Source organism: Varanus komodoensis, unplaced genomic scaffold (genome assembly GCF_004798865.1).
Source record: "Varanus komodoensis strain SLA01 unplaced genomic scaffold, ASM479886v1 scaffold1, whole genome shotgun sequence".
NCBI classification, from domain to species: domain Eukaryota; kingdom Metazoa; phylum Chordata; class Lepidosauria; order Squamata; family Varanidae; genus Varanus; species Varanus komodoensis.
Window position 1 is genome coordinate 23,106,690 of NW_025335268.1, and position 20,272 is coordinate 23,126,961.

A 20,272-nucleotide genomic window follows, 5' to 3' on the forward strand; every position below is an offset into this window, starting at 1 on the left:
GGGCGTGTTGAGCGCTACAAAGATCGGATCTGATGCAGTAGGCGGTCAAAAGAACGCCTTTTCATATATTGTAGAATTCAGCCCCAGTATTGAAAAGCAGCCGTCACGTAGGCATGGTGCAACGTCTAAAACGGAGCTTTAAGCGTGCCTGGAAGCCAAGTCATATCCCCTCGAAACAAAGGCGTGCTGCATCAGCCTCCCCCAACCTGGTGCTCTCCAGATGTGTCGGATTACAATTCCCAACATCTGCGGGAGACTGGAAATTGTAGTCCAGCACATTTGGAGAACACCAGGTTGGGGAGGGCTGCTCTAGATTAAGAACTGCCCCTAAGGTCTTTATACCCTTTCTAAGCCATAAGAGCTCTATCTATTACAGTACTGTTCCCAAGCTCCAATCCTTTCTTTTTTTCTGGGTAAAATAAGGCAAGCTGGATTTTTGTTTATTTGAGGGCAGAAAGGTATCTATGCATCCTTCATTTTGAATCCACCTCCTGTGCTGCTGATTCCACTTTTTTGAGGTGATGCACTGCAGATCCAGTTGTAAAATTTTCTATTTACATTTGCATATACAATTGGAAAGAAGAAGAAAGGTAACCTTTCTCCCTGTGCTATTCCCCCCCACCCCCTGCCCGGCACCTGCTCACTTGGTAAATTTGAGCTAGCAGTATAGTCTCTCTCTTAGCCTGTATCTGCATTAGGGAATAATCATCTGGGCTACCCTGCAGGACTGTTGTAAGAATTTCATAGACTCATAGAATAGTACAGTTGGAAGTGGCCAATCAAGCCACCAAGTCCAGCCCCTTGCTCACTGCAGGACTCCCAAGATAAAGCCTCCCCAGAAGATGGCTGTCTAGCTGCCTCCAGTGTGGAGCAGCCCATGCCCTCTCTAGGTCATTGACTCCATTGTCATATTGCGCTAAAAGTCAGGAAGTTTTTTTTTCTGGTGTTCAGTAGGAATCTGGCTTCCTATAACTTGAGCCTGTTATTTCATGTCCTGTACTCTGGGATGATCCAAAAGAGATCCTGTCCTTCCTCTTTGTGACTACCTTTCAAGCTTTGCTATAATATGTCCCGGCAATCTCCTCTCCTCTCCTAAGTTAAACATGCCCAATTCTTTCAATCTCTCCTTACAGGACTTTGTTCCAGTCCCCAGATCATCCTTGTCCTTCTGTGAACCCTTTCCAGATAAATATGCATGATGTATTTGGGATGCATCATTAAAATTCATTATTGGGCTAAAGTGCCTCCCCGTTTTGATATACATGTGGTCTCTACAAGGTACAGCAGCACCAGGAATCTGGACTCTTATGCCACAGAGCAATACTGGCTAGCCAGAAAACCACAGAAGACTACTAATGGCCCTTGTGGTCTCCCAGAGGCAAGCCCATGACCTGCCCCTTCCTCCTCATCAGTGCCTGGAAGGAGCTACAGTCCCAAAGGGCCTCTTCAGGCACTGCAGCTCAGAGGAGAAGCTCCGCTTTAGCGTGCAAGAAGTCCTTGGTTCTGGTGCCTGAGGGATTAGGACACGGGCGAGCACCTGAGGATAGATGGCAACCCCTGAGGTGGCCGATAAGAGTAACAGGCTGCCCTTGTCAGGCTTTAGGTGCCTGCTGTTTTGCCTAATTATACTAAGCAGCCATGTTCCCTTGCACCCTACCCCCTGCTGACTGTTCCAAAGCACCTTGATCTTATACCCAAGAGCTTCAGAAACTCCTTTAAATCCCTCTAGGGTGAGAAAGCCTTCATCTTTGTTTTCAGTCTGCTAATAAGTCGAGCAGCCAGGCAATCCCCTTTCTAGTGCTGCAGGGGCAAGACGATGGGTAAGAGGCAGATCCTCAGCGGCCATGTGATGTTGTGTTAGAACATGCCATATCCCCACATTAAAATATCCAAGATCTCACCAGTGACATGGTGGCTCCTGATCTGCCAAAGCTCATGAGGGAAGAGAGGCAGCAGATGCAACCACTGCTTTTGCGGAACACCATCTGTTGTGGAACAAATTCAGAAAGCACCACAGTGACAGTAAAGTGGGGAGGCACCACAAGAGTTTTGTTCTTGCCGGGCTCCTATGCTTGAAGAAATTCAGGTGCATGACAAAGGAGGAACAGGTGTGGCTTTCCTATCATTGCATTGCCATGTTGGTTAGAGCTGTATTGATTACCTTTATAACTGGTCGTTATATGCCCTGGAAAGGCACTGGGAGGCCAGAGAGGTTTCCACTGGCTGCTCTGTCGTGGCCAGCCTTGTTTATGGCCTCCATGGGCTGAGTTGTGAAGAGCATCCTTGCAGAGTGTTGTGTAGCAACCTGTGACGAAGAGAGAGGCAGACGCATGGGGATGAACAGAGGGTAGCAGCTGTGACAGGCAGATGTGACTGAGAGAGTAAAAGTGACAAAAGGTTCAGGGTGGGCAACTTGTGGCCCTCCAGATGACAACTCCCATCAGCTCGAGCAAGCATAGCCAGTGCAGAGGAAGCACTGGAGCTGTGGCCCTCCAGAGGTTTTGGCCTACAAGTTGTCCACCCCTGAGCTAGATAGATGGACACCCCTCTCTTTTCAGAGTAGGGAAGAAGCCCTACTAGCAGGCTGAATGAGGCAGCCAGCTCAGGAAGTGGTTGATGAGGGAAAGAGCAGAGAGCTCCTTGTGTACTGTGCCTCTCGCCCTTTCCTCTAAGCTGGCTCACTGGATTTAGGGGTGGTGATGGGTGCTAACCGACTGCCAGCGTTGAAGCAAGATTCAGCTGATGCTCACCTGATGGATGCCTGCTTCCCTCTATATTCTATGTAGTGGGTGCTGGGTGGGGGGGGGGTGCCCTTTCAGCAGTGCCACAGGAGCCTGGGATTTTACATGCAGTAACTTGGGGATGCCAACTGTGGATTTCCCTTTTCCTTCACATAAAGTTGGTGCTGAGACTCACAAGGTGTCAGTGCGCCCTGCAAGCCTTTCCCAAGCATTTGACTGAATCTATTTTGCTGTGCATTGTGAATTGCTGTGTTTGTGGTGTCCCTTGTTGTATTAGTGATTGATTATTTGAGGGTATGATTTTATTGTATAGGGTAGACACTGAACCCCTCTTCAGCATTTTTGTATAATGAAAAGCAGATAATACATTTATACAGACATGATCTGCTAGTTAAATTGGCTTGATGTGTGTTGAAGGGAGGACGGCACAGCTAAAAGGTATCCATGCTTTAGGAAAACCTATATTGGGGTGTATCTATGTAACAGACCTAAAATGGTTTAAGAGCCCTTCTTTCCGGCCAGCAAATTTTGGGAGCAAGAGCTTTGTGCGGGAGGCTAGGCCAACAGCTCAGTCCTGGCACAATTCCCAGGTTTCTTTGCGGAAACCCTTGCCACCCAAAACAGATACAAATCTGGTAAGTCTGCAGCACAGGTATAGCCTGCATCTTATTGTACATTTGATGTGTCTGCAACTACACTCCACCCATAAAGCTAAGTAATTATGATCTTTGTCCTGGAAAGAGTCCAGTTGGTTTGTCTGATGGGCATTAGCATTCTAACTGCAAAATCTTCCATTTGGATCTGATTTTGCCTCTTGTGATGCTGCTTCAGGCCATACACCTATGTGAACAAATTCAGACATTAAGCAGAAGTGCAAAGGAAGTACAAGGAGAAAGAATGCAGGTTAAACACTCAGTAGATGAAAATTCGGGATATATGGCCTGTAGATTGAGGAAACCATTATTAATAGTTATGGATCAGATTGATGTGCCCTTGTGCAACGAAATGCCATGTAAATTATGATTATTCTGTACTGTTTGGATTGTTTGTGTGCGCTCTATGAGGCTGCAATGTATCTGGTGCAGGCCTTGGATACTGGCGCTGTTAGTGTGTCAAAGGTTTTTGTCAGTATAGCTGCTTTGGAGAGTGAGACTATCACATTCAATAGTTCTGAACAGGGCCTGGGTACAGTAAATTTGTCTGGAAAACATCCAATTCTGATTTTAGCTAGGTGGAAGACAGCAGTTGGGAAAGGCCAGTTGACACATAAGGAGCTGACAGCTAAGGAATCAGTTAAAGACTCAGTAGTAAGGGAGAAGGCCTTTTGGTTGGTGTATGTCATGTGTATCCAATCTTAGGCCTCTTTAGAGTAGACCCATGGAATGAATGGGGCTTAAACTTGACAAACATTGGATACAACCCTCCCTGCCTTTCAATATACAGAGAGCCTTACAAGCATTCAGTGCCAGCCAAAGACCTATTTGTTTATCCCAGGCTTTTGTCTGAAATTCTTTGGGGCATTTTGTAATTGTTCTTCCCTGTCTGATTATACCTTTTGTCCATTACATATTTATTTACTATGTTTTATTGTTGAACCCCACTTTGAGATTATTGAATTAATGAAACACAGGTACATAAGAAATATCTTATGTGAATAAATGAACAGGTATCTAACTAAAGATGAATAACTTCTATTCATGTGTGTATTTATGAGTCACTTGCCTAAACCTTTATTTAACTACTTATTTTGTCAAGTGCCACAAATACTGGCAGAGACTCTTTGGGAAGGAGAGAAAGAACTGGACAAAATATACATGGAGTTATCATAAAATATATCATCCTTACATTTATTGAATTGGAAAGTATGCATGGATGTAGTATTGTAAGTCCTAAATTGGTGTCTCTTGATTACTTACTTTTATGTAAGAGAGTCTGCAGAAGCAATATACAGCCAACCTCAGGTTGTCAAAACTACAAATCCAAGTCATTGCATAAAGTAACCCACAATAATAGGTAACAATTGCATTTTTAATCTCTATTCAAATAAACAACTCTAATCAAAGTAATGCCTTCAGTCCTGCATCAGTGACTGCAGGACCAAATGAAAGTAAAGAACGTACCAATTTCAACAAACAAAAAGCAGGCTTTTTTAAAGAATACCAACAAGCTTCAAACTTTGCAAAATAAATGTTGCCTGTCCAAGAAGATAGAAAAGATTCCTGTGACTGATATTTTACTTGGCTTTTAAAATTGTTACTTTGCTTTTCAAAAGTTGCTTCTGGTATTTTATTCTGTTTCTATTTGATTGCATTGTCTCACTGCTCAGCAGCACCAGAGACTAATGAGGAACTGGGATAGCCAGAACTTTAGCTCAGGAAGTCAGGATACAATGGCCCACAGATCAACCCCTAAACATGCAGATATGTTTTCAAGAGACTAGTAGCAAGTGGTGGACTAGGCCTAGAAGACTTTGGCTTAGCTCTTCATTTAATCAGTATAAGTCCTTGGGCCCCCCAACCTTTTTGATTTGGTTGACATATTTGAAATATTGTCAGCAGTACCAGGCAGGAATGGGGTCTGAATGAGTCTCTCTGTTATAAATAAGTAATTAAAATAGTTAGAATACAAAATAGTTAGAATAGTTAAAACAAAATAAAAATTAAGAGGGGTGGGGAACCTAATTACTACCATGAGGTGTATCTGTAGTTACCATGTTGGAGATCCCAGTTTGATCTATCCAAGAGGGTGATTTTTTAGGATAAAAGTGTGGGTGGGGTGTGGCAGTGGCAATAGTAACATAATCAAGGTAGTATACCTTGAATAAAGATGGAATAACAAAGAAAGGATGAGAGCTGTTGAGTTTAAAATCAGTTACATTTCAGCATTTTTTGAAAATTTAAAATGCCAATGCCATCAATAAAGAGCCACAGTTTCTAAAAGGAAAAATGCTAACTTTTTATTTTTTTTAAAGCTGTTTCATGAAATGTAGCCTTGAAAATGTACCATGATCATAAGAATCAAAAAAGCTTGTAACCTTTCTTAAAGGGCAGAAGTTATCCAGATGTCTGTTATAGCCCCCCCATGGCTTCTGGCAATTGGATGCTGCAGGGAAACGCTCTGCAAATCAACCAACAATGAGTTCTTTTACTTTTACATGTGGCAGCTGAAAGAAACCTTTCAGTTCATGGGAAAGTATAATTTGAAATACTTGTTTCATTGCCATGCCTTCCATCTTATAAAAAAAGCACTTTGTCTACAGTAGCAGCAGTAGCTATTTGTCCACATTTGCTCCAATTTATCAAAAATCCAGCATGTGACTCATGGATCTCTTGTGTTATTACCATATGTGAGTTTTGTTTTGTATGCACATGCTGGAGAACTGCAATTGGCAGGTACCCTGTACAAATGCACATAATATACACACAGTGAAAAACTTGTTGTGGTAACACCTGATAAGTTATGCACTGTCACGTATTCTCTTCTATTGCTATTCCACATTTCAGATATTGGACACTTGTTGGAGTTAGGACTAGGCCACCCGCAGCAGTCTGTGTAGAAAAAGGACTGAGGATAAGCCAAAATCAACGGACAGACCAGGGAGTAGGGTCAAGGAGCAAGCCAGAAATATGCCAGTGCTCAGAAAGATCTTGCTGCCCAAGCAAGGCTCAACTGGAATAGGATCTCCACCGATTCCTGTATAGAAGGATCTAATGATCAGCCCTGGCAGGAAGTCAGCAGAGGAGCTGAAGTAGAGGACCTACTGCAAAGCTGCCATCTGTAGCGTAATGGCTGACCACATGGGGCAGACGCACATAGACCGAACATCTCTTGGCATGCATGAGCAGAGGCTGGCTGTCTTTGACACTCGAAATAGCTGGAAGCCGAACCACGCTTCCAGGTATTTTGTACCATCTGAGTATTTGGGACTGTTTGTGGACATGCTGTATCTACCGGCAATTATTTGTAGCCATCCACACATGGAGGCAATGCTTCCTAAGCAGATGGAGCTTAATGACTGGCAGCTTCATCAGGATGGACGTTGTGTGCATGCTTGTGTGTGTACACACCCACACACTATCTCCCCATCTTGAATCATAGGGGAACTTAATGTTACTTCACGCAACCTGCACCTCACCCTTTCCAAGGAAGTTTTGCCATCAGTGTTGGAGCACATGTAGGTTCTATTTCAAGGAAATTCTGAATGTCCAAATTTAATAATGATTGCTCACAAGTCTGCTGTGAAACATCATTGGATCTGGTCACACTGAGTCCTAATCCAAATGGATCTGAGTCTTACAAAAGGCAAAACCTAAACTGTTCTGTCCTAAAGGCTGATAATACAGTGCCCAGATCACTGTCAACAGCAGCAAATGTAGCAGTAATCTATAGAAGTAGCAGTAATATGTTTGCGGCTCAGGAGCCTTTAAAAAGTTTGTGTATCACTGGTGGTAAATATTATTGAACAAGTCTAGAGATACATGTCTAAGAATGCCATTACATGAAAAATCAAAAGTGAAGTGCAAAAGTGAGTGATTCCTGAATTCGGCACTGGGCACAGATGCAGTGAATAGAAGTCTCCGCAATGATACATTATTCATTAACTGGGTACCATGTTAAAAATGCATGACTGAATATTTCTATCTCCGCATCCCACCCAATCAAAAATGCATTAGCTTTAGTAAATAAGTATTTGGTGGGTGCTGGGGTGCACTTCCTCCTTACAATGCAAAGCAGACTCAAATCTTTCTTGAAAGGAGGCTCTCTCTTTCTGTATAGCCGTTATTGTTTGGGTCCAACAAAAGGGAATCCTGCTAAGCTCGAGGAATAAATGCGGCTTCTTTTGTAAACATAAATATTTCATTAACGGAGGAAAAAATGCAATTAGTTTTGGAACCAAATATAATAATGCTATAACTAAAATGCTGATTGACTCTGGAAACAGTAATTTTTAGCAGCATGAATAATTATGGTTTTAAGTGCACAGTGCAAGTAATAACATGTCCCTGGTAGCATTGTAAAGATTCAGATCTGATCCAGCAACCAACTAACAATGTTAATGCAATTTCTTGTGCTCTTTCACTTATTTTAACCAGACAGATGTGTAGCTGAAGAAAAGTTGTACCATGCAATAAAACTTTATTATCAATGCCTTTTAGAGATGGGTGGGGGTGGAAACCGCAGCAGAATCATGTCATTAAAAAAGTAATCCACCATTTCCTGCTTTAGAAAAGCATTTTAATTTTTGTATAACAAGAATCCTCCAAATTTTGTCCTGCTATTTATAGGCATATAAGAATTATCACATTAATACTTTAGTCTTTATTTAATAATCAAACCATGGCCTAAATGTGTTCTGAGGAAACCTTCTAGCAAGAATCTAAACCAAGTATGTTAAAAGAAAGCACTAGGATATTGTTAGAGATTATTTTGCCCCTATGAGATTTTGCACAATCAGTCTGAAAAATTATCCTTGCACTACCCATCTTGCTGTCCTTTATCCCAGCCTAACTTGTTCCTTACGAAGAATTTGTTAAAAATGTTGTGATGCCTTCCACATTGACAATGAACTAAGTGATCCTGTGCACATCTACTTGAAAGTAAGCCTCAGTCTATCCAGTGGGGCTCAACCTCAGCTAGCTGTGTGTGCTGTATAGGATTGCCAGAAATGGTGTCATCATGTACAGGTGTTTCCTGCAGAGTTCAGTAGGGTTTGCTTTGGGGCAGTAAGATTGCAGCTTAAATTAGGCAATTTCTAAACCTGAATGCTGGCTGATTCCATGCCTGGTCTTTCCCCAAGATGATTCGAATGTGTTGGTGTGTGTGGAATGTAATCAAACAAATTCAGCTTGTATTCAGGAGAAAGCACTTCGAGTGGAGAGCGAGAATGGTGTAGAGATTAGAAGACAGGACTGAATGTGGGAGACCCAGGATCGCATCCCTGCTTGGCTGCGAAGCACACTGGTGACTCCCAGCCTAACCTATATCACAGGGTTGTTGTGGGGGCAGAACGTAGTAGAGGAGAGCCACAAAAGCCACCTCGGGCTCTTGGGAGGGAAGGTGGGATATAAGTTAGCAAATAATAAACTCAAGGAGGGGTTATGTATGTGGCATGGTACTCTGCCTAAGTCATCTCATAGCTTATCTATCATAATTCTCTCCTATCCTTTCTCTCAGAGGTGGAAGTTATACTGTTTCTCTCATTTAATTTCACAACAGCTCTCCAAGGTAGGGTAGGCCCAAGCCATCCAATGAGTTTCATGGATGATCAGAACATTAGTCTCCACAGTTTAAATGCAACACACTGGCCACTATACCTCACTACCTCTCTTTCACTTTCTATGTGCTCGGTAGATCAAGTATTCCAAGGGTGTTAAAATGAGCCCTCTCTCTCACTTGCTAGTTACAGATTTAATTTGTATTCTTGAAAATGTAGATCTAGCCAGAAAATCCACACCAAAAGATAAGCTATAACCTTTTCTGTGATTTAAATTGGTTTCCCCTTGGGCCACTTCAAACACTGCTGGGGATCTTTTTACACACACACCAAAGCATAGACATAATTCACATTTCAGTAAAATTATTGCTAAAACCTGCACTGCAGTGTGAAAATCATGGGGACTAGACAGCTTTGAGGAGCGTCTATAACTAGTAATGCTTTTAAGGGAAATTTTAATAGGCTGTACTAGTATGGTATTAAGCAAATCATGGTTCAGCCACGATTGGTTACTCAGCCAATGAGCCACAGTCAAAATGTTCTTGATTCACATGATAACAAAGAGAAGGTAACCCCCCTGCAGCTGGTACAGAACCAAGTATGGATACTCCTGACTATTCTGTGGTCTAACAGTATTCTGCATGTCACAGCTTGAAACCTAGAGATGTAAACGAATTGTGTGAACTCACCTTCATTTTACCCTCTTCCAGAAAGTGCAGTGAATGCCTTTGAATTAGTTTTGTAACACAGGCCCACAATTCTGCTGATACCCAGTGACAGAACCTTGTAAAATAAAGTTATTAATTCATGTATGCCCTCTCCACTTGCAGGATATGTTTCTTTATTTTTTAATCTCACAGTGCAATGGCATATCTCTTTTTACCCTGCCAGCATGTGCATGAACTCCTATTATCTGAGACAGAACAACACCTTATATTTATCTATCATTTAGATTTCTATCCCATCCTTAGGCAAAATGGCTCTTATTCCATTAATCCCTATCCCCCCTTTAATGCACATACAAACAGACACAGACACACACAAACTGACACCTTTTCATTTCCATGGACTCTTCCCTTCCAAACAGAAGGCAAGGAAGGTTCTTTATGTTCATGATCCACAATACAAACTACCACATGGACACCAAGGAACCCCCCCCCCCCCCACTATCCATTGGATGTCTGGTAGGAAGAGTTTCTTGAGGGAAGCAAAGTGCTGAGCTGTGTACTTGACTGAGAACGCAGTTTGACTGGGTGTTGGATTTCCCCCTAGAATCCAACTTTTGGAACATTTTGCTCTGGCAGGTGTTGTTACTTTGTCTGAGGAACAAGATTTACTTTGATCTGCAGGGAAGTGCTATGCCCTCTGTAAGGACAGGCTGTGCTTCAGTGACTCTACTGTGCTAAGTTAGATATTGTAATTGTGTGAACTTTGGCTAGAAAATACTCTCAGTTTTATTGTAAATACATTATCTTATTTCTCTGTCCTGGACCCTTACTAAAAATCTTGGCATTGGAAACCTGACATTGGTTAAGTGCTTAGTCGTAAACTCTCACCCTAAAGCGGAAGGAGAGTTGACTCAGGGCTATGATATCATAAGCTTAAATTGTCCACATGCTCAAAAAGTATCAATATGTGGATGGTACTTGGGCTACCTGCGCGTGAACAAATCACAGGATGCCTTGTAGCTTGTTTCTGCCCATGGACACAGGAATAAGTAGTGTCTGTTACATTGTCCATGCATGTTTTCATATGCATTTGCCTATGGACACTTTTGCTTGATTAACATTTTAGACCTTAAGGTCACACAGGGTCCCTTTATTGTTTTTGCAGCAATAGACGAATAGGGCATTTTTGCAATACAATTTGTATCTTTAATATTTGGGCTGGATCTGGGAAACTCACAAAAATCCAGCAAAACATTCCATCTTGGTGGAAGGGATTCTGAATCAAGTTTTTGTTGCATGGTAGAACATATATATATATATATATATATATATATATATATATATATATATAAAATCAGATGATACAACTGCAATTCAACACTAATTCCTAGTGATTTAATTAAAGATGTAAGCTTTGAAATCAGCAAGATCTAGATGTGTTTAGTTGCTGTTAATTGCTCTGTGTTAGACACCACACATTTTAGATTTTAGTCTAGCATTTCAAACAGCAATTTTGCATCAGACACAGGCTTTTAAATATTCACCCATAATTTAACTTTGTGAGTTAATTGTTATTTAATATTTTTGCTTGTCATGTTTAAATATCATAATATTTGTGAGAGGAATGGCTTACAAAGGATTAACTAGTAATTATCCAGTTCTGATACCCCTTGATTAGCACAATAACTGACTACAAAGTAGGAGCTGGACACTTGGGTGAAGGTAGGTTCCTAACCCTGCACACCATACTGAGAGATGTCAAAGGAAATTTAATTCTCTAGATTTCTTACCTATCAGAAATTTGACCTTTCAATTAGACCCAGAACAGATGAAAAATAAATCTATCACTCTCTGGTGCATCCCGCTTTCTAAAGATTTTCTAAAGGAGGTGATCGTTGCTGTTAATTCATGGCACCCAGGTGCCAACCTTTTCTCGCATCCCCCCGCCCCCCACGTACAAAAGTGAACTGGTGATTTCACACTCACAGGCAGCACAAAGGAAACTGGGGGCACGGAGAGCTTTCTGAGCAGGCGGCTTCTGGGTGGCTTCCGATCCTGCTTGACCTTTCCGGTGCCTTTGATGTCAAGCCACCCTAGTTACGCAAATTGACCCAATTTCCCCACCGCATTTCAGGGGCCGCCTTGGCCACTTGGAAGCCTTCGACGCCACTGACACCCCGCCGCCCCTCTGCCCCGCCGTCTCCGGGGCTCTGAGGGGCCCTCTTCTTTCCAGGGGGTCTGCCGACCCCTCGGCGATTGCAGGTCGTGGGCTCCCTCCCCGGCCTCCCCTCCCCGGCCTCGGGGAGGCGAGCAAGGAGAGCGCGCTGCGTCGCCTTGTGCCGGAGGAAGCGCAGCGGCAGCAGCACTCGCAGCCGCGGCACCTTTGACGTCCCGTTTCCCCACGTGACAGGCGGCTTCGTTCCGCTCCGCTCCGCTCCGGGGAGGGAGGCGCTGCCGCCGCTGCCGCTGCCGCTGCCTCCGCTTCTGCACAGCTTCGGGAGTCGCGAGCTCGGAGGAGCGGCGGCGGCGGCGGCGGCGGCAGAAAGCAGCCCTGTGTGCGCCCGCCCGCCCGCCCGCCCGCCGTGTGGATGTGATGACCGAGCCTTGCTTCTTCCTGCCGTCCGCCGCCGGCTGACAGAGACCGCAAGGGGCTGGGCTGGGGGCAGGCGGCCGAGAAAGGAGCAGCGCTGCCGCTGTGCGGTGTGTGTGACCTTGGCCCAGGAGGTAAACCGTGCCCGAAGGCGGCAAGTGAGGGAATTTCGCCTCTCGCCCGGTGCGGGCGCGCGCGCGGCTCGCCGGCCGAAGTGGGCCCGGGAGCGCGGCGGCGCCCGCGGCGCTGTCCGCGGTGCTGAAATCACAGGCAGCGCCTCGGCGCTCACCACAGGGCAAAGCGAGCTCGCCTGCCATTTGCTGGGCGAAGGCACAGGCGGACATACGCACGCTTGGAGGGCTGCGAAAACGGGGGAGGGAGGCGCGGGGTGGGAAGGAGAGAGCGGCTGAGAGAAGGAGAAGACGGGAGGGAAAGGGGAGGGGAGCGGTTGCAGCGAGAGCAGACGAGCGCAGACGGAATATGCACGCCTCGGCATTCCTCCTTTTGCCACCAGTAGTCTTGTTGTAAGGTTCGGGCTTCAAGCGGAGCTTCTGAGTTGCCTGCAGCAGCTGCGGCCGGGCCGCCTCGCGCCGGCTCGCATCCTTCCACCTGCAGGCACAGAGTGAGGCGCCGCGCGCTCCGCTGTAGTTGTGCTTGTGGAGCAGCTGTGTCATCCCGGGAGGAACGGGCTGGGATGGGGAACGAGCAGAGGGTCTTCTTCAGGGGGGAGTCCACCGATGTGGCTTTGACGAGCGGACACGTGCCTGATTGTCGCAGAGCGGACGGTGTTGCGCTTGTTTATTTGTTTTTAATGAGCCACCGAAGTAGCGCCGTCTCTCGGGGGCTTAGTTAGAACGGATGGCGCGGATGTGTGGTCTCCTCTCCTGGGAAAGGCTCTTGGGCTGAAACTTGGGGCAAGGGCTGCAGTTGCGGCAGAGCGGCCAGCTTTGCGGCGAGGGCGGAAGCAACTTTTGCATGCATCCCGCGGAGGATGCTCAGTAGCACCCTGGCGGAGCCTTTGCAAGGGCAATTCGATTGAACCCTGAGCAGAACCCATGCGTGCCTGACTCGTCTGCAGAAGAAAGTTGAATTGGGTGTGAAAGGGGAAGAGGGGCTGCTCTGGCCCAACCCACCCGCTGGGGCAGGGGCAGAGGCAGAGGGGTGAGTGAAATTGGGAGGAAGCCGAGCCGTTAATCGTCGGCACGGGAGGAGACCTGCAGAAATGTCTTACTCGAATTACTTTCATTTTTAACAGAGGCACATTGCTCTGCAAAAGATTTACCAGCAGACTCAACCATTCAGACATGGCACAAGGAAATAATTATGGACAGAGCAGTAATGGGGTGGCTGATGAATCCCCAAATATGTTGGTGTACAGAAAGGTAGGAAGCTTTTAAGGTATATTTGGCATTTGAGTACAGCTTTGCTTTGCATTTCTCTCCCTGACAATGAAATGACTTTCTTTCAGTGCTAGAGCATAGTACTGTTGTGTAACGATCTTCAGGTGCACTGCTTGCATCTTCATGCCTCTGTTGTACCAGATGGGGGAAGAGGGAAAATGGGGCTATGTGGAAATGAAATTATGCCAGTCTGCTGTAGTAACCTAGAAACAGGGCAAAAGTATTCAAGGCTTCATAGTCTTTCTTGCATATTGGATTCATTATACCAAGAGTGCTGGCATATTTCATCAGCTTTGGCTTCAGTTTCCTTGTACTCTTCTGAGCCATGGTCCTCAGAACTTTTAAAACATTATTCTATAGCTCTGAGCCTTTTCCTTTGGATAACACTGTATATTTTGAAATGAAAATATCTTGTGTGACGTTAACAGTGTTTATTTGGTTCATTCTAGGTAATTGTTGTCAATGAAATGTGGTATTTGAAATGAGACTTCTTTTCTATTTACCTACTGCAGGGGAAAATGGTGTTCCTATTTTGGTCTGTAGTTGTATGTTTGTTAAAAGAAGCCATTTGGCTGTGGAACAAAGAGTACAAGCCTCTGAGAATTTTGTAAACACAGGGTTACCTGGGAGGAAATGTGTGACCCCCCCCCCCCCCGGTGAAATGATTTGTGCCAGATCAAAGCTATACTAGAACTCCTATTCATTTTTACTGAGTTCATAAATGACCAGTGGATTGTGTCCTGTATTTACAAACAGATTTGTAATAACATGATTGTAATCATGACAACAACAACAATAATGCATGCATATGCAACACTGGCTTATATTTAAGAGGTGCTTCATGGCAGTGGAAAACTCTTACACTAAATCCCCTGAGTTCTGCTAATCCCTCTGTACATTGAAGCTTCCCATGCTCCTAAAACCAAACAAAAGACCCTCTCCCACTACGGATAGTTGAGAACACTTCAGAATGGTCCAAAATATGGAGCTGTGGGTTGCAATAGGTAGTGAGAATAGGTTAAGATTGGAGACTTGCATGAATATAAACACTTTCCATTAATTTCTAGTCACCATTGGATACAACTCACTAAGTGTTAGTAACAGAAGTCATGTGAGTGCTGCATTTTGGTTAGAAGTATTACGTAACAGATTTCAATTTTAGTGTTTCATGTCCTTTGACCCCATGATATTTCTTTATTGATCCCTGTGTCATGGGTTTTTACTAATATTTTATGGTAAGGACTTCCAGAGGGAGAGACATGAGAGTCTGTTGCAGCAGATACAACAGTGAGTCTTGCAGCCTTTGAGGCATGAATACATTAATTAGGGCACAAGCTTTCATAAACTAAAGTTCATTTTATCAGATGCAACTCATCTGATCCATCAGTTTACTTCTGGTGAAATGAACCCTGATCCACAAAAGCTTTAATGTATTTAACTGAACATTTTTGCATTTGTCTATGGACACACTCCTGACAGGAAATAAAACACCAGTGTCCATGTTATTTTATGAGGATAATGCTTACAAAAGCTAACACAGCAGTCTTATGTCTTTCTCCTCAGTGGTGCAGTTCAGCCAGGGCTTGTTGGGTCAATGTGCAGGACCTTTTGATCAGCAGGTCCTGCAAAAGTTGGAGATTAAAAACTGCTGGAATAGTTTTGTTGACTTTGAGATAAGATGCCACTAGCTGATGCTAGGAAAAGAAACTCCTGGAAAATCTTGAGCTAGTGTTCCTATCTTGTTCAGCCCCTTTCTTCCCTGTTCTCATGGTCTATTCAGCCAGCCATTACACTGCCCTTTGCTAGCTCAGCATTCCGTGTTTGTCTTAACAAACTGGGCATTGTACTACATACTTCGGCTCTTCGGCATATGTGTATATATGTACGTGCACACATGCCAACATGTGAGCACACATGCATGCGGAAAGCTATCAGCACAGTTGTCCACAGTTTTGGATTCTCCTCGGAGGCATGGTTATCAGGATTGTCTCAAACTGTGACCTGAATGTCAAAGTTTCCACTACGCTGCTGCTCTGAAGCACTTCTCATTGCATTCAGTCCCCAGTAAATGTGTGTAGGATTCTATTCATTAAGTCTTTTACTTTTAGTTAAAAATCTGAATGTGTTACTGATGCAATACTAAAACACTAAGTCAAAGTGAAAGGTGAAAGCACTGTTGGTATACAACTGGAGTTCTAATGGTTGGATATTTAAGACTGCAATTTAAACTCACTCGCTAGGGAGTGAATTTCATTGAGCACAGTATGACTTACTTCTGAACAAGCATGTTTATGATTGCATTGCAAAGTCATACTTTAATGTGCTACGTATACTAGGACCATCTCATGCCCAGTAGGTCGCGGTAGTTTCCCATGAATATGGGTCAGTATTTCTATTTCCCAAAGCTGCATTCCTAACATTTCCTCCTGTCCAAACTGTGGCTGCACAAAATCCATGAAAGTAAATTTTGGTTGATTTGGAGTGTAACTTATAGATACTTAGACAGAAGAAAGTTCTGGGAGCCTGCGTGGTGTAGTGCTTAGAGTGCTGGAATGGAGCTCAGGAAAGTTGACTTCTGGTTCCTACTTGAGCCATGAAGCTCATTCGGTGTCTTTTACTTCTTTTATATTGTTATTTATTTTATATTGTTTATTTTTATGTTGTTATTTTTGTATTTTATCTTATGTTGTGAGCTGCCCCGAGGCTTCAGCGAATGGGGCGGCATAGAAATTTTTTAATAAATAAATAAATAAAATCACTGACTATTAGCCTAACCCAGGTGACAGGGTTGTTATGAGGATAAAATGGATGGGAGGAGGATTATGTAAGTCCCCTTGTGTTCCTCACAAGTGGAAAAATGTGGGATTCAAATATCACGTAATAATAATACTACTCCCATCCTGTGAGTTTTAGGATGTTTTTCTGCACAAATATGCACAGGACTAATGTCCTTAAACGTGCAAATGTCTTTTGAGCTTGGTACATTTGATCACCCTACATGACACTGGCGAAAATATTTACAGTTCATTATGCATATGACTATATATTGTTTTGCAGGAATTAATGAAACAGGCAAACATAATAATGAGCATGGCCTACTTCTAAATTGGTAAAGAATAATTCAGTTCACTGAATGCACATGGGGGTGCGGCTGTATAAGCAGAACATTATTTTATGTGTGAACACTTAGCAGATGAAATAAGGCATGGCAAGGTGAAAATTTATAGCAAATGTTGTATTGTGCTCCACTACTTTAAAGTTAGGTGTGATCTGCAGATTATTTTTTTTCTTTGATAAAGATCTTTGGCATGCTTTTGTTTCTGTTTTATTGCTGAATCACATTTCTTCTATTGGAAAGCCAAATTATAGAGTTCATTTCATAGATTTGTGTGCAATATTATCTAATTCACAGGTACCAGTGGTGTTATGATTTATCTTTTCAGCTCTCATTAGAATTGCCAATTTATTTCTACAGATAGAAGAGTTCTTAATTCTTTTAAGGAATACTTCATGACCTTTCTTAATGCATGTGGTATTACAAGGTATTTATGGAAGTCTGATAGTAGGTTTATGTTTTAAAGGCACATCTTTTTGAGATATGGTGCAATGTGATAATGCTAATGAGATAAAGTCAGGAACATTAACATGGGAGAGAATTAGAGTTGAGAGTTATGAGTGGGTGGAAGTGCTCCTCTCCTGGAGGGTCACGAAGTCCACCCTGAACACTACAGTCTGCCCTAGGAATGCTCTACTAGAATTTTTATCTACATGGGGTGTTCTGGGAGCAAGTTGGGGTGACTGCTGCCAAATCCTAAATCCCCACATCCAAGGTTAGGTTTCTTAACTATGTCACTCTGATGCTAGCATAGTTAATATCCCTGCCATTGGTTTCCATGGTAGACCAAATTTAAAAGAGAAACAATGCTGGTTAAAAACTGGGAGAAACCTCCTTCACCCTGCATCTCTAGCCCTGCCTGCAGTGAGCTGGAAAATGACGGGAAATAGGAAATATCCTGGCACATGACAGCATAATACAGGCAAGTAATTCCTTTTCTGCACACCCAAACATTTCTTGCTTTTGGATGTTCATGTCCTTCTTGCATGTTCCCTTTCATTCACAACTAAAAGGACAGAAACATATTGTACCTTGCAGTGCACTTTTCCGATCTAGCCAGCACTTGCTTGGATTGTCAATGTGCTTCTATGAGGTCACTTCCTCTCTTGCCTATGAGCAGCTGAGTTTGCAGTATGTCACCAGTTAAAACGCCTTCCATGCTGTGCCCATCCCAGCCTTCTTGTAAAAAACCCTCACTGTGGAAAATGCCAAATTATAGCAGCTTCTCTTCCAAATCTGAAGATATTTTTATGCCAAGTTACTTCTGCCTTGAGGGTAAGCTGTTCCTTTTAATAGAATTGCAGCTGCAGTACTCTTTTAAGATGTCCTCCTAATTTTAAAATAACACAAATGTGTCACATAGTTGGTGTTAGCCTACATTTGGAAAAAGCATTTATTTTCCTGTTAGTTTGTGATGGACACTAAAGGTATTCCAGCTAACATTTAAAAGTGGAATAAGCTATAGGGATAGTGGAGTTATGATAGTAATTTATGATAGTAAGAAAAGTAACAGGAAATCCTGATTGTACTTTCTTCTCTTGTATTGACTTAAATTTTCCTTTTACTCCATTATAATGTCAAAAATCATGAACTCAGTTTTGTAGTTTCCCTGGCTGTTCTCTCAGTTATTCACGCTTCTTCAGCTCAGCTCAGCCTTTTTAATTGCAGGTTTGCCCTTACGTGACTCATTAACAGTATCATTGTTGACTGTGACCTTGTAGACACTATTTGCTGACATTAAATACTTAGGCCACAATAGAGTAAAGAATTAGGCATGCTTAAGCTCACACAAATCAATAGTCTTAAACACACTTTACTTTGTGTTGGATTCTGGCCTGGGATCTTTTCACATTAAGGCCAATAATCTCAATTAGAGTGGTCAGTAGAATAAACCCTTGATTTCAGCAGGTCTATATAAAAATGGGCCGAACAATGCGTGTTTTCCCCCCCAAACACAGGTGTAGATTCAGAATGCACTGATCTTCCTGCTGTGATTAAACAAAAGTGGACTGTTTAAATTTTCTGAAGAGAATAGGTCAGGCCTGTTTGTCCAGAGGATTTTCACAGTGGAGTGCTCTGGAACGCCAGTCAGAACTTCCCTCTGTGCAACCAGGGCTGTTGACCAAATGAAGCAAGCACAGGCAACCTGAGGTAGAATATGAGCACTACTGATTCCAGGAACCTAATAAACCCAGAGCGCTACTCTCATGGCCACTGTGTGGTACCAAGTTCTCAGAACAGTCATACTCCCTCTGTGTGGTCACTTGGTTAAGGGTGCCAAGCTTTCCATCTGCACCGTTGGACAACCGGACTGCTTGTTGCTGCTGGCCTGCTCCAGCTTTTGACCAAGCCCTTGGGCCTGAGCATCTGACAGTCTTACAGCAGAGAGTATGTTCAGTGTTCATTCAGTCCCTTGTGTGTCCCCATAGGAGGCCTTCACATTGATCCTGGATCCCTGTGGTTATTGCCTTAAGGTCCTGCTGAGCTAACTGAAGCATTCTGTGTAAGAAGAAGAAGGGGAGGGAACTCAGCTGATTTAGCAGCTGCTGATATGTACCATCTCTGGTCAGCCAAAGGGTAACACTCTTTGCTCTTTGAGGAATTTCCTTCATTGATAGCTGAAGAAGCCTGAAAGTTTGCACTGAATCTACAGAAATGATATTCACTAACTTTTCCATGTTTTCCATCAATACAACTTTCTCCAAGTGGAAAGTCATTAGCAGTTGATAGTAACTTATAGGAAGTCAGGTCAATGTTGCAGTTGCTGCTTTTGTAGTTGCTGCTGCTGCTTTTAAATATGCCTTCAAACTCGGTCAATAATATACGGGATATAAGTATGGATAGAATATTTCTACATTGCTTTTCTTTTTAAAGTGTCCAGAATAGATTTCAGCAGCTGTAAAACACAACAAAATTACAGCAGGACAATAGCTGGCAACAGTGGAAGGCATCACTAAATACAGTCTCTGCAGAAATGAAATTATATCTGAGGATAAAAGCTTGGGGGAGACAAAGAACTTAGCTGGTGCCTAAAGACAGTTGTGTAACTGTCAGGTAAGCCTGTTTGACAAAAGGGGGGCACAACTGTAAAGACCCTCTTTGTATTGCCATATGAAACCCCTCTGATGCTGGTGTATCCAGAAATACTGTTTCTTATACTGGTAAGATATATTTTCAATGTCCAGTCTCAGTTTGTAACCCAGCACCTGTTTTTTGAAGAAGCGGTGGTTTCTGAGTAGTCTCATGGGGTTAGGTACATTATCTCAGAGTATGATCTCATAGGGTCTACAGTTTCACAGATATAAACATCCAGTTTGTTGTGTGGCAAATAACTGAGCTTTCTGTAGATAGATGTGCTTCCTGGGACCCAGAATTTAAAATGTGTGTTATACCAAGACGGTGTTAATTTAGGCCATTGTCTCTGGATAGCACTTATTTGGGAAACCCAGTCTAGCTGTCCTGTGAACCAGTAGGGCACCTTTGCATCATGCATTCAAATGAAGATTAAGTTTCTGCAGATATGCATAAGGATTCCCTTACCAAA

At 43.2% G+C, this 20,272-nt stretch overlaps 1 protein-coding gene across 12 annotated transcripts in view; it reads left to right on the top strand.

The window, feature by feature from the left end:
- The first annotated feature begins 13,517 nt into the window (after positions 1-13,517).
- RGS7 (regulator of G protein signaling 7) overlaps positions 13,518-20,272 on the top strand; it is a 176,471-nt gene continuing 169,716 nt past the window's right edge. For all 12 annotated transcript variants that reach the window (XM_044448460.1, XM_044448478.1, XM_044448522.1 and 9 more), the window contains exon 1: positions 13,518-13,595. In XM_044448460.1, the coding sequence (XP_044304395.1) occupies positions 13,518-13,595 (78 nt within the window). The remainder of the gene's footprint in view (positions 13,596-20,272) is intronic.